The following is a 26,406-nucleotide window of genomic DNA, read 5'->3' on the forward strand; positions in this document are numbered from 1 at the left end:
AGGGGATTTATTTTGTTAATTCTTCAGAGGAAAGGCAGCTAACTTTCCACTGAGTTTCTTTCTTACGTGGGAAGGCACAGGATGGTCTCTGCTGGCCTTCTCTCCAGGCCTCTGGGTTCCAACAGCTTTCCCCGGGGTGATTTCTTTCTGCATCTCCAAAGGCCTGGCCTGAGCTGCAAGGACTGAGATGAGGAATGCTGAGCTGCTTGGGCTGTGTGTTGAGCTCTCATTTAAGCACCAGCCAATTAAGTCAAACTTCATTCATTGCAGCAGACACGCCTCCTAGCCAACTGCAGATGTAATCAGCAACAGATGCGCTTCACATGCCATTGGCTCATGTCCACAGCAACAGAACTAGGTGCCTTCACCTGGCCAAGCTGACAACTGACTACCACAGTGGCCAACTCTTCAAGGCAGGCAGGAGGTGGGGTGGCTATGTCCTCAGGGCAGACTATTAGACTATTACAGGGTTATCTAGAGAAGACTTGGCATGACCGAGGGTTTCAACCTTGCCACCGACATCATTATCAGTTCATATGTCACCATCCTATTTTTCAGGGTCCCACTCCTTTCCAATCAGTGCCCTCAGTTTAACAGCAGGTACCATGCTAGATTGAGATTTCAGTTTATATTGTAAAGTTGCTACTCTAACAATAAGATTCTGAGTCTGATTTTTGGAGATCTCAAGTCTACAGCTACAGGAAATAAGATTTTCCTTCAGGACATTCATAGAAGTGTGTACAGCTGTCAGATGGCACATAAGCTTCTCATTTGAAGTCTTAAGCCCACCCCTTTCACTCATTAACGTACCCGGTATATCTAGCGACAACTCTATGCCTCTTATTTCCACAAAGCTCCGTAAAGCTGTCAAAAACATTATCCCCCAGAGCCTGGCTTCATGCAGGCAAAGCCTTAGAAGAATCAAATGGTGATGTTTTGACTATCTCTTTTGCCAACTCACTCCATGGACTGAATGTCATTCTGATTATGGGAATCAGAGGCCTTAGTGCCTCTGAGCCCAGTCAGAGTAGAAAACCAATCGTAAAAACCCCTTTTTAGGATTCTATTCCTTAAGACCCCACTCCTGTATCAAGTTGTATTAGTTAGGGTTCTCTAGAGAAACAGAATCAACAGAAAATATTCGTAAATATTTCGTAAAAGTATCTCACGTGACCATGGGAATGCAGAGTCCAAAATCCACAGGGCAGGTTGTGAAGCCGACAACTCCAATGGAGGGTCTGGACAAACTCCACAGGAGAGGCTCACCAGCCGAAGCAGGAAGAGAGCCTGTCTCTTATGAATCCTCCTTAAAAGGCTTCCAGTGATTAGATTGAGCATCCCTCATTGCAGAAGACACCCCCCTTGGCCGATTACAAATGGAATCAGCTGTGGATGCAACCAACGTGATCATGATTTAATTCTATGAAATGTCCTCATCTCAACAGACAGGCAGGCACTTGCCCAACCAGACAAACAGGTACCACCACCTTGGTCAAGCTGACACATGAGGCTGACCATGACATCACATTATGATGTTATCATGCCTGATAATTTTTTGTTGGCACTGGGAATTTGACCTTGTTGGGTGATGGGTAGATATGGAATTCTTAGAAATGGTCTTGAGCTTAGCTCTGGGGCAACACAGCCGAGTTGCCTTGAACAGGTTTGTCCTTTCAGGTTATGTTTTAACCCTCGGTTAGGACACAGGTGTGAGCTCTGTGAGGTGTGTGTATTCCCACGCCTTCATGCTCCTATGAGGTTATGAGAGAACAGGCACTGTCCCCGGCCCTGTGTGAGCCCCAGGGGCTGCCCATGTGTCTTTCCAGCTGCGGATCCCTTCCTCAAACCTTCGGCGTTCTAACTGGTGCTCAGCTGAGCACCTGAGGCCCTGTGACTTCTGGGTTCCCTCTCCTTTGGCCTCTGTGGCCTGCGAACCGCAGATGCTTCCTGTGCTCCTGTTTCCATCTCAACTCGTGCACGTTCCCAGCTTCAGTGGGCGTGGCCCCCCCAGTCGTGGCCCCCCAGCCTCTGTGAGGTGACACCCCCCAGCCATGGCCCCGAGCCTCTGCTCAGAGACCTTCCCTCCCTGGCTGTGGCCTGGGAATAGGACTCGTCTCCCTTTTCATCTTGGCACTCGCATCCTCAGCTGCCGAGTTCCCTGCCGGCTCTCTGCCTCGGGAGGGAAGGTGAGGTCAGGCTCTCGTGCCACCTGGTGGAGGTGTCAGCACACCTGCTCGGACTTCAGTCATTGTTCTGTAATTAATCTTTATCTTCAGATCTGAAATTCTAGTCCCCGTGCAGTGTAGGTGGAAACGTTAGAAGTAGCAGTCGTATCAAACTGAAGACTGAATTTGTTTTTGGACAGTGAGGGTGAGGATTTTGCAGGTCCTCTCACGCACAGAGGCCAAAGTGCCACAGCTCGGGGGCTCGAGTGGGGAAGGCAGGTCTCAAGGCACTGCCTTCTGTTCAATAAGTGAGAGCCCAACTGCCCTCCTTGGCTGCCTTTTCCCGCCAGGCTAAAGCTGCCTCTGGCCATGAGGACCGCAAGGGAAGGCTGCACCACGGACTGGCCGTCACCCTTCCCTGCACGGAGCTCTGCAGGGGCTGAACCCCTTGACTTCTGCACCCGGGTGCCTCGTCAGAAAAGGATGTGCCAGTCCTAAGTGGTTGCATCCAGTGCAGTGGAAGGAAGGAAAATTGCAAGCGTTTAAAATCAAGTCAAAATTGTTTTACTTGTCATGAGTCCTGGAAAGGGCCGAAACGTCTTCCCTGAAGGTGGTGGAGACTGCTGGAGCGTGCCTCGTGTGTTATTCCTGCAGTCAGCCGGGTTCCCGCTCCCATGGGCGTGTTGAGCGCTGCCTCTGCACTGGGCCGTGCTGGCGTGGGCCCCAGACGGCCATCACCAGCAAGTGGACATGGTTTTAGGTTTAACCATTTCGCTTCAATTTCACGCAGACCTGTTTTTTAGCTTTACCCATGAGAAAGCTGAGACCAAGGAAGAATAAGAGACGCCACAACCCTTGTGCAGAGATGCTGCAGCGTAGCTTGGAAAACCATGTTTCAGAAGCAAGCTAGTTTATGTCCAGCAGCCTCCTGCTGGCTGCGGAGCTCGGTCCCTGCAGCTCGGGCTCCCTCACCTGCCGAGGGGGAGTAAGAACAGCACCTGCCCCCCGGGGAGGATGCGGGTGGCGATAATCACGATAGTAGTAATTAATCATCCTTGGTTCGCACTAGGAGAGGCGCGGCGTGTCAGCTCAAGGCTCGGGGGTTGCTGTCTGCTCCCCGGTCTTCATGCCCATCCCACCTCCTTCAAGAAGCTGCTTTCACTCTTCCTCAGACGGGTTTTGCTGTTCCCGGAGTGATGTCTGCACCTGTCTTCGGCACCAGGCAGTTTAGCACGTGACTAACAGGTGTCTCTCCAGGCCAGTTGCGCCCGGAGCTCCAGGAAGCGCTGAACCTTGGGGCTTGCAGTGGCTGTTCAGAATCCACGTTAGTTTTTAGGTTTTTAAGGAAGGGCTGTGTTAAAGCGCCTGTGTCAGCTTTGGGGAATGCATTGGACCTGGAACAGCCCAAATAGTTTCTAAAAGAAGTAAAAGGCTGGAGGGCTTATCCTGCCTGATTTCAAAACTTAGAAAGCTACAGCGTTGGTGTAAGACGTGACACGTCAGTGCGTGGGACAGAACTGGGAGCAGAAATAGACGCCAGGCTGCGGCCAGTTGGCTGTCTTCAGCAGCGCCAACGTGGGAAGGGTCACTTTTTAAATAAATGGCACTGAAATAGTTGGGTGTTTGTATGTTAGAAAAATGACCTTGATCCTCACTTACTAAAGTGTGCAAAAATTAATTTGAAATGGACACAGACGTGAACATAAACATTTCCGGAAGAAATCACAGGTAAAAATTTTAGGCAAAAATGTTAAATGGGATACAAATAGCACAAAAAAAAAAAAAAAAAGAAAGAAAATAGTTCATTTAGATTTCATGAGATTTTACAACTTTTACTCATTTAAGTTCACGATTAAGAAAATGAAAAGGCAAGCCAAAGAGTGGGAAAACATATTTGCAAGATATCTAAGCAAGGAATATCTAGACTATAAAAAGAACTTTGGCAACTCAATAATTAAAAAATCCAATGGGCAAAAGATTTTTCCAAGATCTTCTGCAAGATCCCCACCTCCTAAAAATAAATTCCAAGAGGCGTGAGGATGTGTCAGCACGAGCCAGGAGGGGGTGTGTGACACACAGGGCACACACCGCCCCAGCTGGAGGCGAGCCACGGGTCCTCCCCGGCGCGGTGGGAGGGGCGGGCTGCGGGTACTCGGAGCTGCACGTGGGGTCTCCGCGGCCGAGTGCCGGGGCAAAGGGGCGTGCGGTAAAAGACCCGGCGTGCGGGTCCGTCTGTCCGTCTGTACGAGGGGGCAGGTGGCAGATGGGGATTCAGGGGCAGGACGGGACTTTCGGGCGATGAAAGTGTTTTGTGTCTTGGTGTGGCTGCGCGCCGTAATGAAAACTCACCCACCTGAACACTGTGGGCGGGAATCCCACTGCAGATGGCCCGTACCTGTCCAGGCAGGTTTGTAACCACGGCCAAAGTGGCGGGAGGAGGCGGGCCGGCGCACGTGAGCATGCGGTGATCGCGGCCAGAGCACCCGGCCGCTGGCGGTGGACAGGGCAGGGCAGGGAGGCCACCGTGTCCACGCATCCCCGCGTTCCTCCCCCCTCAGCCCCTGGTTTCCTCGCAGCCCCAGCAACAGCAGGAAGATGGTCCCTCACTGCCATGTTCACCAGCCGCCTGCGAGCCAGCTCCCGAGTGAGCCGCGTGGCGTGGCTGCGGCACCCAGTCACTGGGCCTCACTGACTTAGGGGTTAAAGAGCAGCAGCAGGGCGGGTCACCGTGGCTCAGTGGCAGAGTTCTCGCCTGCCGTGCTGGAGACCTGGGTTCGATTTCTGGTGCCTGCCCATGCAAAATATAAATAAATGGCATAACATATGAAATAAAATAAAAAGCAGCAGCGGTGGCTCTAGGTTCCCACCTCCACTTGCCGCTTGGCGGCTGTGGGACCTGGTCTGAGTCAGGTTCTTTCGCCTGGACTGGGCCTGCCCTTTCACCCAGGGCTCCAGCGTGTGTCTCTCGGCCTCAGTAGTTTAATCTGCAGAGAAGCATAGCAAGCTCTGGCCCTTCCACTTCACAGGATGACCGAGGGCCGAGGGCAGCTGAGGCTCAAGAGCAGGTGCAGGGTGCCCCTGCTGCCCTGGCGGGGGCTGGGTTGCCGTCTCTGCCCTCTCTTGGCTTTACATGACATGTGTAGTGTGCCCTGTGATGGGCTTGGCACATAACTGGTGACCTGCCCAGCAGACTCTGGTTCCTGCCGTGTGTGTCGCAGTTGGGCATGTGTGGCTTTCTGTGAAGGCCTTCCTCATGTGCACGCTTGTTCAGTTCCAGGCAAGGAGGAAAAGGCCAGCCCATGGTGTCCAGCTGGGCCCAGTCACAGGGCACGTGACCCCTGAGCAGTGGCTGTGGCGTTGCAGTGCGAGGGGGGTGGGGGGCACTGGAGAACTGGGCATGGTGGGGCCTGGCCGTAGTGTCCCCCGGACACGGTATCTCCAGGCATGCGGTGTCCCCTGGGCGCAGCGTCCCCTGGGTACACAGTGTCCCCCAGGTGCGGTGTTCCCAGGCCCGATGTCCCCTGGGCACAGTGTCCCTGGGCACACAGTGTCCCCCAGGTGTGGGGTCTACCGGGCATGGGGGGCCCCTCATCCTCAGCTGCCCGTGCCATAGCTGCAGCCAGCAGGTGGGCACCCCCGAGGTGTGCCGGGCACTCTAATCCAATGTCCTGCTGTCTTTCAGTTGGACGCCCCTCTCCGCCTGTCAAGAAGCGCCCACAGGCATCCTGCCATGGATGGAGAAGGCGAGGAAAACCTGAGTAAGACCTGGGCCTCCACGTGTCCCCCACATAGCCTAAAAGCTTTGCGTTCTGTGAAGTCGTTTAAGGAGCCCGTCTTGGGGAAAGCGATTTTTCCAATGCTGTGGCATGTTTTTACCTGGTGATGGTGGCCTGTGCGGTTGGCATGGCATCGTGCCTGCAGCCTCTGGCATGGCCGTCCCCGCGTGCCATTGCCGAGCACCGTGGCTGGTGCCCTGTGGGGAACCGGGCCCAGGGTGGCCCCAGAGGGCATGGCACCATCCAACACACCACCACGGCCACCTCGGCGCCTGCCCTCGCCCCCCTCTCCTCCAGCCGTAGCCGATCTTTGAGGCTGGTTGAAATGCCTGCTCGTTTGGGATAACTAGACATTTTCCTTAAACACAGTGGGCTCTCCCTGCATCATGAGGGAGAGGCTCACATTAGCTGAGACCCTCAGTTCCCAGAGTCTCTGATGAGCCTGAGGACGGTGCAGGCCTCTCCTCTCCAGCCTTCCTACTTGGGGCAGGGGATGGAGAGCCCCAGCCCCCCTATTTCAATGCTCCATGCCGTCCTCCAGGAGCATGCCCGTGGATGCACCGCTTCCTCCTGTTTTACCCCAGACCCCAGAGAGCGATGCCTCTAAATAAGGTTTAAACATTCCAACAGGGGTAGGAAGAGCCGAGTAGGGAAATGACAGCGAAGACACCCTTTTCTAACTAATCGACTCATAATTTGCATTCTCTCTGATTTGTCTCCGGAATGTTTCCTTGAGCTTGTTGGCAGTGGGAACTCCCCCGGGCTCCCCTGGGCACCCCCGAGCACACACGGCTGAGCACAGGTGCTGCCTCGGTCCCTGCCCCGTGAGCTTGCCGTGTGCCCCTGAAGTGCGCTGGTGCCTCTGTGGCTGACCTGCACCTGACTGTCCCTCCTTTGGTTGACGTCGGTCTTGGGGTTCAGCGTAGGAGAGCGGGGTACCCTCTCCCTGAGTGCTGCATGACCGGCGCGCCCTCCCCCACTGCCCTTGGCTGCCTGGGCTCCTTTCACACTGGCTGCCCCATCGCGTCCTACCCGGAAGATCTTTTTAAAACCAGCTGTGTGTGTTTTTACTGGCTGGTCCCACTGTCCCTTTCCAGCTTTGCCACCATGTTGAGAAGAAAGGGCGTGCCGCCTGCCTTGTCTTGGAAAACGTTCCTCCAGGCTGCCGGGTGGTGCTGGGGAGGGGGGCGGGAGGGGTCCTCCTGCGTGTCCCTGGCCGGCCCCGAGGGTTCCCGGGGGGCCCCTGGCTGGCCACAGCCTCTACCCATCTTGTGCCAATGACGCTACGTGGAGATTTTGTCAGTGAAGGAGTTTCCCTGTCCCCAAACCCGTCCGTGACAACCTACCAAGATAAAGCTCCCTCTGGGTAGGTTTTCTGGAAAGATTAGCTCATAGTTGCAGCTGTAACTTGGAAATGCTGGCCCTGTACTTTCTATCATTTTAAAGCAGCCCGAATTTATCATGATTAATATTTACATTCATGAAATATTATAGCATGATATGGAAAGGGTAATGAGTCATTATAGTGGGGTCTCCAACTTTAATATCCTATTTTCCTTTACATAGTTGCAGTTTTCATAAGGCTGAATGTGAGCAGTATTTCATTGCTTCTGAAGTGAATAAGAGTATAAGATTTATGTGAACTGCATTCTAGAAAGTATGTATTTCTTATGATCTCAAGATTATTTGTTAATCTATTTTTTATTTCTAAAAGAAAGTATTTGGTTGTCTCAGAGTTTTAAAAATTTAATTACAAGCATGTCAAAATACATTTACTACGATTTGAGTATCTATAATTGATAAAGAATTCTATATAGCAATCAAGTTAAAATGTAAGTAGTAATCTAACATGTAATGTTCTTACTTCATCTGTTAACCTATGGATTTTGTCTTGGCTGTACTTTTCTTAACCTTTTGTTCCCTTTGAGCACCGAAAGGAGTAACCTATTGAGCTTTTGCTGGAGGATGTTATAAATGGAAATTTAGTGACTATTCCATCGCTTTGTCAACTGGGAGAGTGTGGTGTGCAGGGCTCCTCCGAGGCGTGCTGTGCCGAGGGGGCGTTACCAGGCCCCCGCATCAGCCTTCCCCCAGATTGCGTTGAGCCCAGGGTTGTTTTTACCGCCTCGGAGAGGGACGATTGCCCCCACATTAGAGCTCTGTCCTGAGAGGTCCCAGCCGCCGCGCTGCAGGCGTTTGCCCAGTTTTCTCAGCACGCCCGCACAGCGAGCGCCCACCTGCCCGTCAGGCGCAGGAGTGCCCGAAGCCACCACGTCTGGGCACTGGTCATTGGTTTTCAGTTGTAGAAAATACTTTGGTGGTTTAAAAGCCTGCCTGTGGATTTTCACAAGCTGGTGGCAGAAGGTCTTGCAATACGGCCACATCGGCCAGTGATAAACTCCTGTGCCCTGGGCAGCAACCGGCCTCCTCACGCTGCGCCGTACAGAAAGGAAGGATTTCCTTTTCTCTTTTTAGAACAAGGGAGGATCCGATCCTTTTTGTTATTCCCCTTTTTGAAATCAAAATCATGTTTGCTTATTAATTTTAAATATCATTTACCTTTACAAGATAGGATAACCAAAGTCTCCCTGAAATCCATCCAACATTTACTTCGTACGCTTGCAAAAAAAGGACAAAGTTGCCAGCCTTGGGTAGGGAGTGCAGACAGAGCCTGCAGCCACAGTTTCCCCTCTTGTTCCTTTTTCTTTCCTCCTGTCATGGAATGTATTAAAGGTTCAGAGGGAAATCAATCCCAATAAATAATGAAAAATCTTAAATGAATGCTAGAAGTAAAGCTATCTCCTCTCAAAATAATTTTTAAGAACCAGACTATTTTTACATAACATAAGCAGTTTTCGAAGACTGATTCAGAACTAAATCAGATAATTGCATGTTGATTGAATATTTTAAACCCCAAAATTTCAAAACATGTGAATGCCTGTTTTAACATAATGCTTTCAATTCCGGAAGATGCTGCAATTCAGAGCCCATAGGGAGTATTGAGGGTAAATGAAGTTCAAAAAAAAAATTGTCTTTCCTGGAATTAAATTGTCATTTCCTTAGACCAATTTAAGGTTTTTCTAGGTAAATGTATCAACCCATATTTTGATAAGCCTGAATAAAGTGTCTCTGGATCTTCAGAATAGTTCAGTAGGGAAGGAATTATTTAAAAAAATTAAAAGCAGCTGGTGGTATGAGACAGAAAATGCACCGGCTGTTATTCGCAGCCCGCCCCGCCCGAGGTCCCCGCGCGCCCCTGGCTCCCTGGCCGAGTTCCTAGTCCCGTACCCACGCGGCGCGGAGTAAAGCGCACAAGCACGCACCACTCGACCAGTCGCAAAGGCAGATAAAGGAATCTATAAATTTTGCATTTACAAGGTCCTGCACCGAAGGCGTTGTAAGTTACTCTTTCTGGGCACCGCAGGTTCCGGCCCCGCCGACGCCAAGGAGCACCGCAGCGTGGACGCGGTGCCGCCCCGAGACGGCGGCGCGGCGGGGCCCCGGGAGGGGACGCGGCCCCCGGATGGGGGCGGCGCGGGCAAGAAGCGGCCCCTGGACGAGGGCAGCAACGGCCACGCCAGGCTGCGGCTGAAGCGGCGGCGGCGGGCGCCCGGACCCGTGCTGCCCAAGAACGCGCTGATGCAGCTCAACGAGATCAAGCCGGGCCTGCAGTACGCGCTGCTGTCGCAGACGGGGCCCGTGCACGCGCCGCGCTTCGTCATGTCCGTGGAGGTGAACGGGCAGGCCTTCGAGGGCTCGGGCCCCACCAAGAAGAAGGCCAAGCTGCACGCTGCCGAGAAGGCGCTGCGCTCCTTCGTGCAGTTCCCCAACGCCTCCGAGGCCCACCTGGCCATGGGCAGGACCCTGCCGGCCAACGCCGACTTCACGTCCGACCAGGCCGACTTCCCCGACGCGCTGTTCAACGGCTTCGAGACCCCCGACAGGCTGGAGCCGCCCTTCTTCGTGGGCGCCAACGGCGACGACGCCTTCAGCTCGGGTGGGGACCTCAGCCTGGCGGCGTCGCCCGTGCCTGGCGGCCTGGCCCTGCCGCCCCTCCCGGGGCCGCCGCCCTTCCCACCGCCCAGCGGGAAGAACCCCGTGATGGTCCTGAACGAGCTGCGGCCCGGCCTCAAGTACGACTTCCTGTCCGAGAGCGGCGAGAGCCACGCCAAGAACTTCGTCATGTCGGTGGTGGTGGACGGCCAGTTCTTCGAGGGCTCCGGAAGGAACAAGAAGCTGGCCAAGGCCCGCGCGGCGCAGTCGGCCCTGGCCGCCGTGTTTAACCTGCACTTGGACCAGACGCCGTCCCGCCAGCCCATCCCCAGCGAGGGGCTCCAGCTGCACCTGCCGCAGGTGAGGGACCCTGGCAGCGCGCGAGCGCGGGGGGCGCCGAGCTGGGGGGCACGACGTCCAGGTCCCCCACGTTCCCTCCCCCTGCACTGTGTCCTCACCAGCACGAGTGACCGTGAGGGTGGCTCCAGGTGGCTGCTGCTGGACGCCTGGTGGCGGTGTGTACAGGGGCCAGCCTGGCGCTCAGAGACTCACACGGCCGGCCAAGGTGGGGGGCCCGGAGCCTCCGTCTTGGGCAGCGCCTCATGCCAGTGCAGCCCCCCACATGTCCCTTCCAGTCCTTCCCCCTGCACGGATCCGCATCCCCTAACAGGACGTTGGCAGGAGAAAGGGCAAGGGGGACCCCACGTTGGGACCGCACCCCCTGTTCAGGCTTGTTTCCCTCCAGAGGGCTCATCTGGAGAATGGGGGATGCTAAACCCCCAAACCTGGCCTGTGGCATCTGGGTGTCACTCCAGCACTGCTCCCAGAGGGGACGTCGTGGGGGGACAAGGCAGTGAGCCCGTGCAGGGTGGGGCCGTGGGGAAGCCATGGGAGGCCATGGGGAACCCGTAGGGGGTGTGTGGGGGGCTGTGGGGAGACTGTGGGGGGCTGTGGGGAGCCCATGGGGGGCCATGGGGAACCCGTGGGGGGCTGTGGGGAGACTGTGGGGGGCTGTGGGGAGCCCATGGGGGGCCATGGGGAACCCGTGGGGGGTGTGGGGGGGGCTGTGGGGAGACTGTGGGGGGCTGTGGGGAGCCCATGGGGGGCCGTGGGGAGCCCGTGGGGGATGCAGGGGTATGGAAAGGCCATGAGGGGGCCGTGGGGTGCTGGTGGGGGGTGGGGGGCCCATCAGCCGCACCTGTGGTCGACCAGTCCCTCCGCACCAAGTCACCTCTCACCTCTCTCAGGCGGGAAAGGGCAGCCCCCCTAGTTTGGTCTGGAGACCTCTCCCCATTAAATCAGCGTGAAGAGGGACAGAGTTCCAGGGTTGGCTCAGGTGCTCAGATGGAGGAGGACGAGTGAGGGAAAAATGAATTTTTACCACCTCCACATTCTAAACTCTTTGACTATTTATTGCCTCTTTTTTTGGAAATACAAAATTCTCCCTGTCTGATGTAAAAAATTAGTCTTCAAGGGAAAAAATCAGACTCCCTTTCTTCTTTTTTGTGAAAATGTAAGCCAACCTGAAGATAAAACGTAGACTCCATTTTATCAGAATAAACGAGGGGCTCGGAGCTGGTGGGAGGGTGGCGTGCACCCCTCAGCAGACTCCGTGCGGCGCAGCCCTCAGACAGTAACAGCCTCCGCACTGGTCATCTGGCCCGGCCGGTAGTTCTCTCAGTCTTCAAAGAAAGAAATTGTTTTTCTTTTGCTTAAAACAACGTGCATCAATATAAAATAACATGTTCAAAGTATTTTACCGGTTTTCTTATAACTAAATAATTGCTTCCTGTATCAGCCGCTTGGTAACACTCCCCATGAGAACTGTCCGTCCGTTTATAACTCTCAGGCCCGTGGCCCTGGATCCCGGGTGGTTTCCTTTACAGGCTTCACTGTTGGCTGAAATGTCCAGCCCAAGTCAGTGACCTGTCCTCCGCGCCAACCATCAGCAGAGCAGGACTGTGATCAGATGCACACTGCTGGGGGGTTCCCTCGGGCCTGGGACCCCGGGGGCCGCAGAGCGGCCGGGACCCTCGTGCCTGGGGGCCCTGTGATTTCTGGGTGTTGACGGCACCCCTTCCCTCAGCCTCTCGCAGCTCCGAGCCCGTTTCCAGGGCCCTGTCCTTGGGGAGCTGCCCCCCCACCATTCTCTGGCCACAGGGGCCCTGCGCCCGGGGTCCTCGGACTGGGTTTTAAGGTGGATCTTCTAGAACGGGTGACAGACCCCGCCCTCCTCACTTAACCCTCAGGGGCTTAGGGACCCCCAGGCTGGTCTCCCCATGGTGCTCGGTGCAGCCTTCGGGAGCCGTACGATGAGATGCCAACCCCGGATGCCCTGCAGGCTCGGCGGGCCGAGCTGTGTGGAGCTCCCCAGGGGCGTTTTCCTTCTGCGCCTCCAAACCTCTCCTGGCTCCAAAGCTTTTCCCAAATGGTTCCCCCTGAAGGGCCCCACTACGCAACCCCATCTGGAATGGGTGGGTCCCATCTCCATGGAAACGATCAGAAAGCTCCACCCAGCAACACTGAGTGAGGATTCAGGGACGTGGCTTTTCTGGGGTCCACAGATTCAAACCCGTACAGGAGCCTGTACCCCGGGGTGGGTGTGGGAGGCGCACGTCCCCGAGGGGGTCTCCTGGGGAGGGCGGGGAAACAGGGTGGACGGCAGGGGTGCAGTGCCAAGACGGGCCCTTCTGGGCCGCAGCCAGAGCCCGGCCTGTCCTGGCCACGTGTTTGCCCTTGGGGGGAGGAGCTCACGCCCGTGCCGTTGGTCACACTGCCGGGCGCGTGTTGGAGCCGTGGGGACAGGGCACGGTGCCCGCTTGCAGCTGCAGGTTCCCGGGGCGTCTCTGACGCGGGCTCCTGTACCCTAGGTGCTGGCGGACGCCGTGGCGCGCCTGGTCCTGGACAGATTCAGTGACCTGACGGACAACTTCTCGTCCCCTCACGCACGCAGAAAGGTGCTTGCCGGGATTGTGATGACAACAGGTACTTAACCCTCTAGCCCCCGGTTCCCTGTGGGTGGGCGGGCGGGGCTGTGGGTGTAAGTCAGGACCCGACAGGAGGCTGCCCCCGAGGCCCGCGGTGGCTGTGCCTCAGGGAGACGCTGCTGCTTCCCGTGACGTGTGGTTCCCTCCTTTCTGCCGTGGGCTCGGCTCCAAGACACAGGACAGTGCCTGCAGGAGGCTAATTCCTGCTTTGACACGTCGCATGGGTCAGTTCATGCTGTGAGCCCGAGGGGTGATGGTGGCGCTTCTGGAGAGGAGAAAGCTTTAGAGAGAATAGAACTCAGTGGGGAAAGCACATTTCAGGGGCAGAAGCGCCTATGAAATCTGGTTGGAAGTTCCCGGTGAGAGAGGACCCCTCCCCAGAGCCCCTCCCGCCCCCAGAGCTGAGAGCTGTGGGCACTTTACTCCTAGGGGAGAGAGCCCCCCTGCCCAGGCCCAGCCTGGGGTCCCTGGGTGGGGGCGGGGAGGGGCAAGGGCTCAAGGAGAGGGTCTTGCCGCCCTGGGGGCCTGGGCTGGGCCCCCTGCCCCAGCCTCCTGAGCCTCGGCCAGAGAAGGAGGGAGCCGGGAAAGGTTTACCTGTCCACACCTGCGGCCAGGGCCTGGGGAGGTGGCTGGGGCCTGTCACAGCCGAGGCGTGTCACCGGTGTTGGGTCAAGGAAAGGAAGTGATCCCGAATCCCCAAGACGTCCTGCTTGCTGCCCTAGGATTGACAAACTGTTTTCCTAACAAGCATTTCTGTGTCCAGACGCCTCCCCTGTGGCCCAGGTAAGTCCGTCTGAGGGTAGGGTGAGGTGTCGTGAACACCACCACGCCTGCTCGCTCTTCTCCCGCCGTCACCTTACCAGGGTTGTTTTCACTGGAAGGAGAGCTCAGGTGGGGTCAGGAGGGCCTCCTGGAGGCGGCGCCCCTGCCAGCTGCAGGTAGCAGAGCTGAGCACCTTGGTTTGCTAAACCCCACCCAGCGTCACCCACTGACTCTTGAGAGCACCTGGGGCTCGAACGGAGACTCTGTGGAGGTTTCATGCTCTAGGTTTGCCTTCCTGGAACATGTAATTCCTGGAGGGTTCCTAGGTCAGAAAAATCCTGAAAGCCAAGAGTTCCAGCCTCTCCAGGATTATCAGCTTATTCCACCCCCCTGTCCTTTAGTGTGGACCCCTCCTCAGTGTGAAAGAGTCAGAACAGGCATTGTCCACAGATCCCTACACGTTGGGAGAGGGATCAAAGGAGGAGGAGGTGTAACAGGGAAAATGGAATTTAACAAACAAGTGTAGCTGCTGAATCTCTGTAGTAATATTCCATCCAGCCGCCACTGTTTGGAGCAGCTGGGAGGGAAAATCTGAGCTGGTGGAAAGGCAGCCCATGACAGACTCTGAGATCTGTGCTGTAACTACTTATTGAAGTGTGCTTTGAAAATTATATGTTTTTTAATTCTTTGCTTTGTATAGTTGCTTTTTATAGTAAAAAAAAAAATTTTTTAAAGGCGAGCTAGGGCCCTGCCCGCCCCTCTGGCTGAGTGAGCAGGTGGGTCTCGCGCCTGGGCCTCTGGGCCCCTGAGACGAGGCATCCTGCCTCCTGGGAGCCGTCGGCATCTGGCTGTGCATTTCCCTTGGTACCCTCTGCCCCAGCCAGTGTGCGGCCCCAGTGCCTGCACAGGTAAGGCTGCACGGCAGGCCCGAGTGTGTCCGGCCCAGGTGGCCGTCCCCCGCGGGTCTCCCAGCTCGTGGGCCTCAGAGGCCACCAGGGGTGTGAATGCAGGGGGAACGGGTGGCCGACACGGGGCACGGGCCATTCGGGGTGTTCGCGTCGTGCTGCGGTGGTGGGTTTATTACACTAGACAGTGTCAGAAATGTATTCCCCGGAGTTCAGCAGCGCTGATGAGTTCACTTTCCTGCAGCCAGTCGGGGCAAATGCCCGAGCGCTATGGGTGCCTGCACCCTCATCTTCACGCCCCCCTCCCCCGGGTTGGATGTTTAATATCACGATGCGCCAGCCTGCGCCCAGTGTGGGGTCCCCACTGTAGCCTGGAGGTGACTGCCCAGGGGTGGCCTGCTGGCAGAGGAAATGGCTTCCTTAGCGCAGAGTCTTTAAGCCCACGAGCGAGGGAAGTAACTTCCCAGAGGTGTCACCAAAGGAGCCTCAGGGAGAGGCTGCACCCCGTGCCCTGCCTGCCCCACCCAGGCCCGTGTGGGGACGGGTGCCCTATGGCCAGGGGCTGACCTTGGGGCTGCAGCGGAGACCTCCAGGCGGCGGCCGCTGACCCACCCCGCCCTGCAGGCACAGATGTTCAGGACGCCACGGTGGTCAGCGTCTCCACGGGGACCAAGTGCATCAACGGCGAGTACATGAGCGACCGCGGGCTGGCGCTGAACGACTGCCACGCGGAGATCATTGCCCGGCGCTCGCTGCTCAGGTTCCTGTATGCACAGCTCGAGCTCTGCTTAAAGTAAGTCAAGGGCACCGATTTCGAAACCCTCCCATCAGACAGCGAAGCCCCCGCTGCCCCGTGTTTGCGGATTTTCTGCGGCTGGCATGCCCGGTCGGCAGCACTGGCTGGCCCCGTCCTCCTGTCACGCGCAGGCCTGTCCCGAGTAGGGCTGGCGGAAGTGCTCGCCTGGGAAGCACGACGCAGCCGTGGGCTCTGTGTCGGGACGTGGCACGGGTGTGGCGAGCACCCCTGGGTTGCCTCGTGAACGCAGTCATTCTCCTGGTTGCTGCTGAGAAGCCCTGACTGGGCGTCTTGGCCGCTGCCCTCGCCGAGAGCCAGGCCGTCCCTGTAGAACAAGCAGCGCCGGCCCGGCCGGTCCTGGCTGTGTCCAGGGCTCTGAAACAGGCTCCTCTGCCCCTGGAAACCGCTTTAGGCTGAGCTAGATGACAGGTTCGGCTGCATACATACAGCTTCAAACTTTATTTTTGCAACTTGTTTCCTTTCAGTAACAAAGATGATCAAAAAAGATCCATCTTTCAGAAATCGGAGCGAGGAGGTTTTAAGCTGAAGGAGAATGTCCAGTTCCACCTGTACATCAGCACGTCTCCCTGCGGCGACGCCAGGATCTTCTCACCCCACGAGCCGGTTCTGGAAGGTATGACACGAGGCTTTGTAAGTCAGCACGAGTTTCCCGAGAAAACTCATGATTATAGGATAACAGATAAAGGAGAAACCTACATTTGTGTCCTTAGTATTATTATTTTTAGTTCCAGCTTTGGATGTGAATCTGCTAAGACTCTGTATAAACATTAGGTTTTCTTTCTCAACTACTGAGTTCGTGAAGAAACTGTAAGGAGTGAAAAACATTTATTGTAACTAGCTAAGCAACAAGAGCGGAGGGAGAATGAGTGGGAGTTGTCTCCGTACGCGGGTTCGGATGATAGGAATCTCTAAGCCGAGACCTGAGCTACCTCCCCCTTTCTGATGAGTTATAACGTAATTAGGACGTTATGGGAGCGTTGGCCACACTTCTGAAGGGATCGAGTCTAAGAAGGGTGAGACAGCTTTTGCTCTCAGGTGTTCGCTTCTTCCTCCTTTCCATAGAGGTTTGCATATGTGTCCACATCCTCTTTCCTTACCTTAAGAATCCTCTAGCCCAGATAGAACCTTGGATTACATAAAACAGAAAACTGCTGAAACATTTTTCAAATGTACGGAAGAAAGTGAAAAATCACCCAGTTCCGCATATAGGATGTTTTGACATGCTTCTTATACATTTATTTCTTCATCACTCTAGATTCTAAAGTTTTGAAACTTTAAACATACAGAAAATTGTAACAACCCCCCAAGTGTCCATCTCTGGGTATCAGCACATGTTAGTGTTTCGTTATACTTACTTCGGATCTTTTTTGTTTTTGTTTTTCACATGGGCAGGCCCCAGGAAACACCTCAGTTCATTTTTAATCATAGGAATAAATCATTTCAATTAAACAGGAGCTCCCTTTTCTCCACATTCCGAGGAGACCACTTTTGTGAGTTTGGTTTCCGTAAGGTACGCTCCTGTCCAATTTTGCACACGCACACCGTGGAGGTAGGTAGGCGCGCGCACGCAGGAGCCGCGCCTTACCGTGAGCTCCGGGCGGCCGGGCGAGCTTTGAGGGCCTTAGGCGGAGCCTCTGCCAGGGTCTGACCTGCTCTTGCTCGTAGAACCGGCAGACAGGCACCCGAACCGCAAAGCCAGGGGGCAGCTGCGCACGAAAATCGAGTCCGGCGAGGGGACAATCCCCGTGCGGGCCAATGCCAGCATCCAGACATGGGACGGCGTGCTGCAGGGGGAGAGGCTGCTCACCATGTCCTGCAGCGACAAGATCGCGCGGTAAGGCGCTGCGGACACCAGGTGGGGGAAAGGGGGGGCTGCCACAGGCCACATGGCCCTGGATGGACGGGGGATCCAGACAGGGGCGGCAGGGGCCACTGAGGGCATGATGGAGCCCCTCACCAATCCTCCTTCCAAACCAGCGTCACAGCTTTCACCACATTTATAGGCGGGTGCGTTCTACTTGGTGGGTGATGGCCTTGTAAGGGGACCTCCACTGTGGTTGGTGGGTGATGGCCTTGTAAGGGGACCTCCAGTTGTGGTTGGTGGGTGATGACCTTGTAAGGGGACCTGCACTGTGGTTGGTGGGTGATGACCCTGTAAGGGGACCTCCACTGTGGTTGGTGGGTGATGACCCTGTAAGGGGACCTCCACTCTGGTTGGTGGGTGATGACCCTGTAAGGGGACCTCCACTCTGGTTGGTGGGTGATGACCCTGTAAGGGGACCTCCACTCTGGTTGGTGGGTGATGACCCTGTAAGGGGACCTCCACTCTGGTTGGTGGGTGATGACCCTGTAAGGGGACCTCCACTCTGGTTGGTGGGTGATGGCCTTGTAAGGGGACCTCCACTCTGGTTGGTGGGTGATGACCCTGTAAGGGGACCTCCACTCTGGTTGGTGGGTGATGACCCTGTAAGGGGACCTCCACTCTGGTTGGTGGGTGATGACCCTGTAAGGGGACCTCCAGTTGTGGTTGGTGGGTGATGGCCTTGTAAGGGGACCTCCACTGTGGTTGGTGGGTGATGACCCTGTAAGGGGACCTCCACTGTGGTTGGTGGGTGATGACCCTGTAAGGGGACCTCCACTCTGGTTGGTGGGTGATGACCCTGTAAGGGGACCTCCACTCTGGTTGGTGGGTGATGGCCTTGTAAGGGGACCTCCACTCTGGTTGGTGGGTGATGACCCTGTAAGGGGACCTCCACTCTGGTTGGTGGGTGATGACCCTGTAAGGTGATTTGCAGGGTCAGTATTTATGCACCAAATGCCCAGTACTACCCTCTTTCTATCTCCTGATAACCTGTGTTCTGAACTTTCTCTCTCGAAGTTCACTCATTAATGTTAGTTCATGACCATACAATATTTGTTGTTAGGTTTCTAATTTCACTTAACATATTGTACTCAAGGTCCATCCATGCTGTTACATACTTCATAACCTTATTCTGTCTTACAGCTGCATAATATTCCATCGTATGTATATACCACAGTTTGTTTAGCCACTCGTCTGTTGATGGACATTTTGGCTGTTTCCATCTCTTTGCAGTTGTAAATAATGCTGCTGTGAACATTGGTGTGCAAATGTCTGTTTGTGTCCTTGCCCTCATGCCCTCTGAGTAGATGCCTAGCAATGGTATTGCCAGGTCATATGGCAATTCTATGCTTAGCTTCCTGAGGAACCACCACACTGCCCCCGGAGCGATGCACCATGTTACATTCCCACCAGCAGTGGATGGGTGTGCCCCTCTCTCCACATCCTCTCCAGCACTTGTCTTTTCTGTCCTCAAATTGACTTTACCTCTGTTTGTGTTTGGGCCCTTAGCCTTTCTACTGCTCATCCACCAGACAGGCCAGCAGCCCTGGGGAGGCAGGTGCTGGGCCTTCCTTCGTCCCCTCTGTGTTTCCAAGGCCGCCTTTAAGAATGACCACTGTTATTTGAAGTAATAAAATAAAGATAGACTTGCCTGTTTTATTTTTCCAACTAGTTTCCCACAAGAGCCTTATGTGAGGCCACTGCCCGTGTGCTCAGCACTGCCCCTCCACGGTCCGTCTCCACGGGGCAGATCACACCGCAAATCGCTCCACGGCTGCAAACAGATTTTCAGCCCGTGTTTCCATTCCCGGCAGGAGCTGCTGGATGAGAAGTGTTGACCTGCTGGTGTTGAGTGGCTGTGCTTCCCGCGGCCCGCGCAGTACGGCTGAGCCCAGGGTGCCGGCGTGTGCTGCCCGCTGCCGGGCTGCCCGGCGCTCAGTCTGCGCTGTCCTCCTCCCCCAGGTGGAATGTGCTGGGTGTCCAGGGCTCGCTGCTCAGCATCTTCGTGGAGCCTGTCTACTTCTCCAGCATCATCCTGGGCAGCCTCTACCACGGGGACCACCTGTCCCGAGCCATGTACCAGCGCCTCGCGGGCATAGGGGAGCTGCCGCCGCTCTACACCCTCAACAAGCCTCTGCTCAGCGGCAAGTACCTTCGGAGGGGCCCCGGTGCCTCTTTCCTGTCACATGTCCCGCAGCGACTGGTCCCCAGGGAATTAGACGATCGCTGCATGGCTCTCGGGGGCGTCAGGGCTGTCCGGCTCCGGGACTCCCAGGTCCCTCTGCAAGGTGGGGCGGCTCTGAGGGTGGACGCCTTGCCCCCAGCAGACCCCAGGCCCCTGTGGCGCTGCCCCGGGCTCTCCGCGGGGGCTGTGCATTCAGGTCCCCGGGTCACAGTGGCAGAGGCCTGGGGGTGCCATGAAAGTGGCGAGAGTGATGGCATCCCGGGGCCCACGTGGGGCTGGGCTTGCAGAACGTGCGTCCTGTTGAGAGCCCCCGTGATGGGGCCCCACCCTACAGGTCCCCGGAGCCCACTTGAAGCCCCTCGGGGGCCCTGGGGTGCTGTGACGGGCCGTGGTGTAGGCGCCCTTAGGGCAGCCGTGCACTGACATTCGGGGCTTCTGCACCCACTCTTTATGCCCTTTACTACTGTTTGTGTTTTTTTTAGAATTTCGGTGGCTAACAGTAAAGTGCACAAGAGCTTTTGAATTCCAGGGTCCTAACTCCTGAGCTCATCCTTATTTAAAAGGACACAGTTCAGGTATTTTTACCATTTTAAGACTATTGTTTTATTTATATTTTTTAAGCTCAAAACTAAAATCCTAATCCTAAACTAAACTGCGCTGCTGTTTGGCGCATGACCTCTGCTCTGCCAAGAGTGCCCACTCCCAGCATGCCTGGTCCGAGGCCGCGGCCAGGGGCCCTGCCATGGGAGAACTTAAATTACATGGGATGGGGGAAAATTCTTCTTGGATCTAATTTTACAGCCTCCTGACCCTAACCGTTATCATTACTTTTTAATAGAAAGGCTCTGAAACAATTTGGTGGTGGTTAAATGGTTGAATTAAAGTCGTAGCATCAGTTCCATTGGCATCGTCAGTGGCCGTGGAAGGAAGGGGGTGCATTTTATGGTACGCCGGTGGGTGAGCTCCTCAGAGCCGGGAGTGCTCCCTATTTATTCTCTACATCGTGCACGTGCAGGAGGGCGTTGGAATTGTGTCCCGCTGTCCTGGCCTTCTGTGGTTGTGGACGGAGGTTTTGTGTGAGCTGCGCGGCACGTGGGAGACGCCCCGAAGGGGATGGGCTGCGTGTCGTGCCTGGGTGGACGCTTGTCCCTACGCCATGTTCTTACGTCTGCAGACGTGAAGTCTGGGAGGACACAAAGTAGAACTCATTACAGAAGTCAAAGGCATTTTTAGCCTGTGGTATGTGTAGGAAGTTCACACTCACACACACACGTGTCACGACTGCTGTTTATGAGATAAAGACTCTCAGGTTCCCAGACCCCATATTTTTTACAAGTATGCACTCTCACAAAACTCAAGAGCCCGCCGCCCCCTTCCCGGTGCGCTCCCGCCCAGCAGCCTAAAGCAAGCAGGGTTCCTCTCTGGCCAGGTGAGCCCCAGGCTTGTGGGCTCCACCCGCTGCCCCCACCCCGGCCTGCCTCCCCTTCTGTACATGTCCATAACGGGGCAGAGCCGGGCCCGAGGTGCCCTAATTCTCTGAGCAACAAGGAGCAGCACTGTGGCCTCAGGAGCTGGACCTTCCTCGAGGGCCGCCCTGGCATTTTAGCCTGTTTGAAAAGTCAGCTATTTGAGGTCTGTTGTTTTGGATGTGTGCTCTATTTTGGACACACCCTGAAGCAGCGATGTTTGGGGTTTGCTTCTGTGTAAGAGAGCTCCAGCCAGCCGGGTGCATGGAGGGGCCCCTCTCCTGAGGGCCACCGGGCAGTGGCCACGGTGGTGCTGGGGCACAGGCCCCCGCAGAGACAGGGTGTTGCCACAGGCGAAAGGAGTGGGCGAGCGGAAGCTACCGGGCAGACTTGGGGGCCACACTCTTCAAACAGGCCCCCAAACAAAGGCTTGAAGACTTTGTTAAAACCAAAGCCCTAACATTTCCTGAACGTCCTGGAAATAGAGCGGTGGGACATCCGGGGTCATTGCCTTCCCGTCTTCAGCTGTGCACACGCAGGGCGTGTGCGTGTGTGTGCTGCAGTTTGTGCCGTGCTTATTATACTCTTCCTCGCCTCGCATCTTAGCGCAAAGATCGTCCCATGTTAGCTGAGCGTGAAGCCCAGTGATGCCGAGCGGCTGCCTCCTTAGGGAGACGCAAAAACGACACGTGGGCAGCACAGAGAATTGGTCACTTCACTGCAAAAACTAAAGCAAATCTAAACATCATCTGCTTTAATAAAAATCTAGCAATCGGCTGTCTGTCTAAACAGCCAGGGTTACAATGAGGAGAATTTGATTTTTGGTTCAGCACGAAGAATACATTTTTACGTTAAGACAGCATTTCTCAGAGGTGAGCCCCTGAACGTGGGAGCCTTTGCCGCGGTCGCGTCTATGGTGCTGGGAACGGATGCTTCACGCTCCCTCGTATCTGACCTTCCAATCCTTTCCAAATCCAGGTCTGGCCCCCACCCCTGGTCCTGCCTGAGCCCCCGACCGCCCTGTCTGCCATCCAGCTGGCGCAGAGCTCGGCGCTCGAGTGCGTGGGCACCAAGCTGCCCTGGGGTCCCCGACCGCCCTGCCTGCCATCCAGCTGGCGCAGAGCTCGGCGCTCGAGTGCGTGGGCACCAGGCTGCCCTGGGGTCCCCAGCCGAGTCTCCCGCCCAGGTGGGCTTAGGGCCACATGTGCATGTGGTCAGCTGCGGCCAGCAGGCCAGCGTTGGGGGGTCAGGCAAACAGGCCCCGTCGGACGGGAGCACCTCCGGACGACCTCGGAGGCAGGGCAGGAGCAGAGCATGTGCGGGAAAGAAGTGGAGGGCATGTGCATGAATTCTCCTTTGGGTCTTTGTTTTTAATCCAGTTTTATCGAGATGGAGCCACATGCCATATCATCCGAAGTGTGCGATCACTTGCTCACAGTATCATCACACAGTTGTGCATTCATCACCATAATTGATTTTTGAACAGTTTCATTACTCCAACAGCCAAGTTGGCTGAGAGAGAGGCCCCATCTGAGCAATAGAAGAGGTTCTTGGGCATCATCGTAAGTAGGCTTAGCTTCTCCTTTTCAGAAATAAGTTTTATAGGGGTGAACCCCAAGATTGAGGGCTCGGCCTGTTGAATTGGTTGTCCCCAGTGCTCATGAGATCAGGAATTCCCCGGGTGGGCACGTCTAATATTTGCCCCTTTTTCCACAATCCTTCAAGGGGACTTTGCAAATACCTTTTATTTTCTGCCCAGATTACTCTAGGATGTATCAAGGCATCACACTAACCTGTAAAAGCTACGGGAGCGCACACGCTATTCCAGACTCCGTGTGTTTCCAGTGCTCACAAAACTGACCTTACAGGTTAGATTAGCTCGTGTGCTGCAGACAATACAAATTCTGCACCAAACACACATCTCTTCCTTTGGTCTCGCAGAGAAGATGAAGTTTAACACAGTAAGCGTCATCCTCTACCCTTTAGTGTGCTTTCTCGTAGTCCTAACAGATCAGCTTCGGTCCTGTCTTAACTGAGGACTGAGCTCCGTTTCAGCTTCTCTGAGGCACCTTTCTGGGAGCTCCGACTCCAGCCTGGGCCTTTACTGCCGTTTCTAAGTACAGAGCAGCCCAGCTCCGAAAGGAGAGCTGCCTCCCGTACCGCGTGCAGCGCGCAGCCCTGATTGGCGAGATAAAACGCAGGGAAGGGAATGGGAGGGTGTGCACGCGCTTTTGGGAAGGACAGCGTCCTGTAGGAGGGGACGAGAGAGGGACCGCAGCGCTCGGCCGCCCCCGTGTCCAGCAGAGGGAGTGACCTTGGCCTGTCCCCTGGGGCAAGAGGGACGCTCACTCGGCGCCGCGTCCACGCCGTCCTTTCTCCCGGTGGGCACGTCCCTGTCCATTACACTTTATGCTGTATTTTTTCTCCCCCTTACTTGGATTTGATGAGACTTCTCCCTTTCTTCTCACTCTCTGTTTGGAAGGTCCGAGTCTGCGTTCTGCCTTTCCAGTGCTGACCGCTAACTTTCTTCTCTTCTCTTTTCCGCATGGGCCGGCTCCGGGAATCACACCCGGGTCTCCGGCATGGCGGGCGAGAACTCTGCTGCTGAGCCACTGTCATGCCGCCCTTTTTTACCATTAAGTTTTAAACAAGCTTGTTTAACCCACTGTTTGAAACAGTTCAGTCTCAAGAATTACCCGTCTTCATAAAGATCCAGCGCTGGGAGGCTGAAATCTTTGGCCCATTTTTCTCTACACCCTTCCCCTCTCAGCCACCTAGATTTTGATGAAATCATCTTGTGTGTAAAAACTCTTCCAATGTTATGCTATTTCTTTTAAAGGCTTTCTCCCTGAGTCCTGTGGCCGTATCATCAGTAATTATTTAGACAAAATGTTAAGGGCCAAGGTCTCTCCACCCATCTCTGCTTTATCCCCCCCCACTCAGTTTATGTTTCATTTTGCCGGAGTGCGTCCTTAATCTGGGTGCCTGCGTGGGTGCCTGCGTGGGTGCCCCCAGCCCCAACCTGGCCCCACCCCCACCTGCTGCCTCACTCCACGTGGAACCAGCTTTTCCACAGCTCCATGGCCCCCCCTCTGCCCCCACTTTGACGTCTCTCCTTTCTCTCTCCCTCTCTCTCCAGCTGCATTACATTTATCTCTTTCCTTTAAAATTCAGAAATTTTGACAGATACACCTGGGAATGTGGCCAGTGTTTTTTCTCCTGCTTAATACCCTGACCCCTTTGACCTGGCCAATCAGGTGGCCTGTGCGGATGGACCTTCTCTGGCTTTATCTCCCACCACTGCTCTCCCACCTTCTCTTTCTGAGCGGTGCTCAGGGTTCTCCTGCCAGCTGCCTGCTGGCCCTGACGTCCATCTGTCCTGCTTCTGGGCAGGCTCCTCCTGCCACGGGGCCCGGCTTCCTGTGGAGCAGAGCAGCCCTGACTGTGAGGTGAGGCCCCTGGGAACGGGCGTCCAGGGTGCTGCGTCCACTGCGTCCCCACCCTGTCCCCACCTCATGGTGGAGGCAGTTCTCAGTTGGTCAGTCTGCAGCCTGCACACTTGGCGCTCTAGAAGGACGCCCCTGAAAGGGCCGGGCACCCCTGCTGGAGCGGGCGGCCGCTCCCACGATGGGCGGGCTCCAAAAGGCCCCTCTCAGCAGCTGAACCAAGTGCCTGCTGCAGCTCCGGGCCGTGCTCCCGGGCTGCTTGCCCATGGGGCGTTCTGTGGGTGACACCTCTGACGGTCTTCCAGCAGCAGCAAATGTCATGACCTGTCACCCAGCTGGGCTGGACCCGTGACATCCCCCTGCAGGTGGACATGACGCCCATCTGCCGGGCTGCACACGCCCAGCATGCCAGGAGCTCTTCAGAATTCGAACCCGGGCCCGAGTCTCCCCTGCCCTCTGGGTTCTCATTAGGAATCAGTAGCTCCATCTTGGGACCCGCCCAGTCCCGTGTCCCCGCACCCCGGCTGCCCTTCCCTCTCCTTGCTCTCAGCAGGTGGGGAGGGGCTTGCATTAAACCCGGGGCTGGGTTGCTCTCTGTGCCACGTTCCGGGCAGCAGCCCTTCTTGATTAGGGTGGGGGGCGCCTCTCCCTGCCCCAGGCCAGGCTGCCAGCACCATGAGCAGGTCACTTCCCAGCACTGCCCAGGATGGCCACCGTCAGGCAGACCCCCACCCGCCCTGGCCGAGCCCACTCAGCCTGGCAGGTCAGCACCTGGGTCATCTCAATGAAAATCAAAGCAAAGGTCAGCGAGGGTGCCAGGGCCTGAGGCCAGGCGCAGGCTCCAGGCAGCCGCTGCTGTGGGGTTCGGGTGCCGGACTCGTGGCCCCCACACCACCACTCATGCCACTGCCGGTCGCCTTGACCAAGGAGAGGCCGGTCTGGGGAGAGGAAGCCAGAGCTGCGGTTGGGAAAGGTAAGCTGCTCATTTTCCCTGATCCGTTAGTGAGCGACTCACTTCCCCAGTGCAAACCTAGAGTCACCCTAAAATGCCCATTTCTGATCATCCTGCCTAATTCATTTCAATCACCTGCAGATACTAAGCACCTATTAAGAAATACCTTTAAGGTTTAGAAATAAGAAAAAGTACTGGTGTCAGTCTTTCCAAGGTTTTGATTTGTATCCGTTGTTGGGCGAGTTCACAGTTTCTGATTTTTGGTGTAAGGGTTCCGACTCGGCACACTCAGTTCCCAGCCGTAGAGGAGCTCTGATCACCAGCCAGTGGCCCGGCCGCTCCGTGACTGCGGCCCTGGAGACACGGTGCAGTGCCCACTCGGGGCCACCTGGGGGCTCCAGCCCAGAAAAGCCTGTGACTGGTGTTGGGACCCTGAGGCGGGTTGTGTTCTATTTGCCTCATTCACTCCAGTTTTGCTAAAGGCGCGACTTTACTTAGCTTGAACAAATCTTAAAAACTTTATCACGTATTATCACTGTCTTACTTTTTCAGTGAACTATTCCTCGTTTCTGTGTCAGAGTGTTGTCATTCTAAGGTTTAAGTACCTCTCAAGAGTAATCCTTTCTCTCGATTTTGTCATATAAGGTAATGGAATCGCAAAGAAAGATGATGTAATATGTGCATATTCATTTATTCAAAAAAGATCCCGTTCCACTGTGGCCAGAGTCCTCACACACTGCGCCCAGCGGGCCCCCCACCCCCAAAACCTCTCTCCGGGGACAGCTGTGGTCAGTGCAGACCCCTGGGTGTTGCCTGACCAGCCTTGGCTGCCCCGACTCCCCACCCGAGCCGCCACGAGCTGTCTGTGGATGAGATGCCGAGCAAGTGGCGAGACGCGCTGTGGGGCCCCTGAGGGGATGGAGGTACGTCCCGAGCCCATGGGACCCGGCACTGCCATGCGGGTCCTCGCCCCAGGGCAGCCAGCCTGGCCCGGGAGCAGCAGGACCCACCCGACCCCCTGGGAAGCCAGGCAAGGGCTCTGCTGACCTCTGCACCCTTAGGGACCACAGCCTCCCTCCAGGCTGTCCCCA

General features: G+C 55.8%; 1 protein-coding gene across 5 annotated transcripts in view; it reads left to right on the top strand.

Annotated features, from left to right (window-relative positions):
• Nucleotides 1-26,406, top strand: part of ADARB1 (adenosine deaminase RNA specific B1) — a 113,347-nt gene that overhangs the window by 76,337 nt on the left and 10,604 nt on the right. For 3 of the 5 annotated variants that reach the window (XM_077119158.1, XM_077119159.1, XM_077119160.1), the window contains exons 2-8: nt 5,848-5,923; nt 9,366-10,294; nt 12,805-12,919; nt 15,213-15,381; nt 15,870-16,018; nt 17,071-17,239; nt 19,229-19,410. In XM_077119158.1, the coding sequence (XP_076975273.1) occupies nt 5,896-5,923; nt 9,366-10,294; nt 12,805-12,919; nt 15,213-15,381; nt 15,870-16,018; nt 17,071-17,239; nt 19,229-19,410 (1,741 nt within the window). In that variant the 5' untranslated portion in view covers nt 5,848-5,895. Of the gene's footprint in view, nt 1-463; nt 2,187-5,847; nt 5,924-9,365; nt 10,295-12,804; nt 12,920-15,212; nt 15,382-15,869; nt 16,019-17,070; nt 17,240-19,228; nt 19,411-19,933; nt 20,027-26,406 lie in introns of those variants that run through there. The other 2 variants (XM_077119161.1, XM_077119156.1) reach the window with 2 other exon arrangements.

This window comes from Tamandua tetradactyla, chromosome 10 (assembly GCF_023851605.1).
Source record: "Tamandua tetradactyla isolate mTamTet1 chromosome 10, mTamTet1.pri, whole genome shotgun sequence".
Classification (NCBI taxonomy): domain Eukaryota; kingdom Metazoa; phylum Chordata; class Mammalia; order Pilosa; family Myrmecophagidae; genus Tamandua; species Tamandua tetradactyla.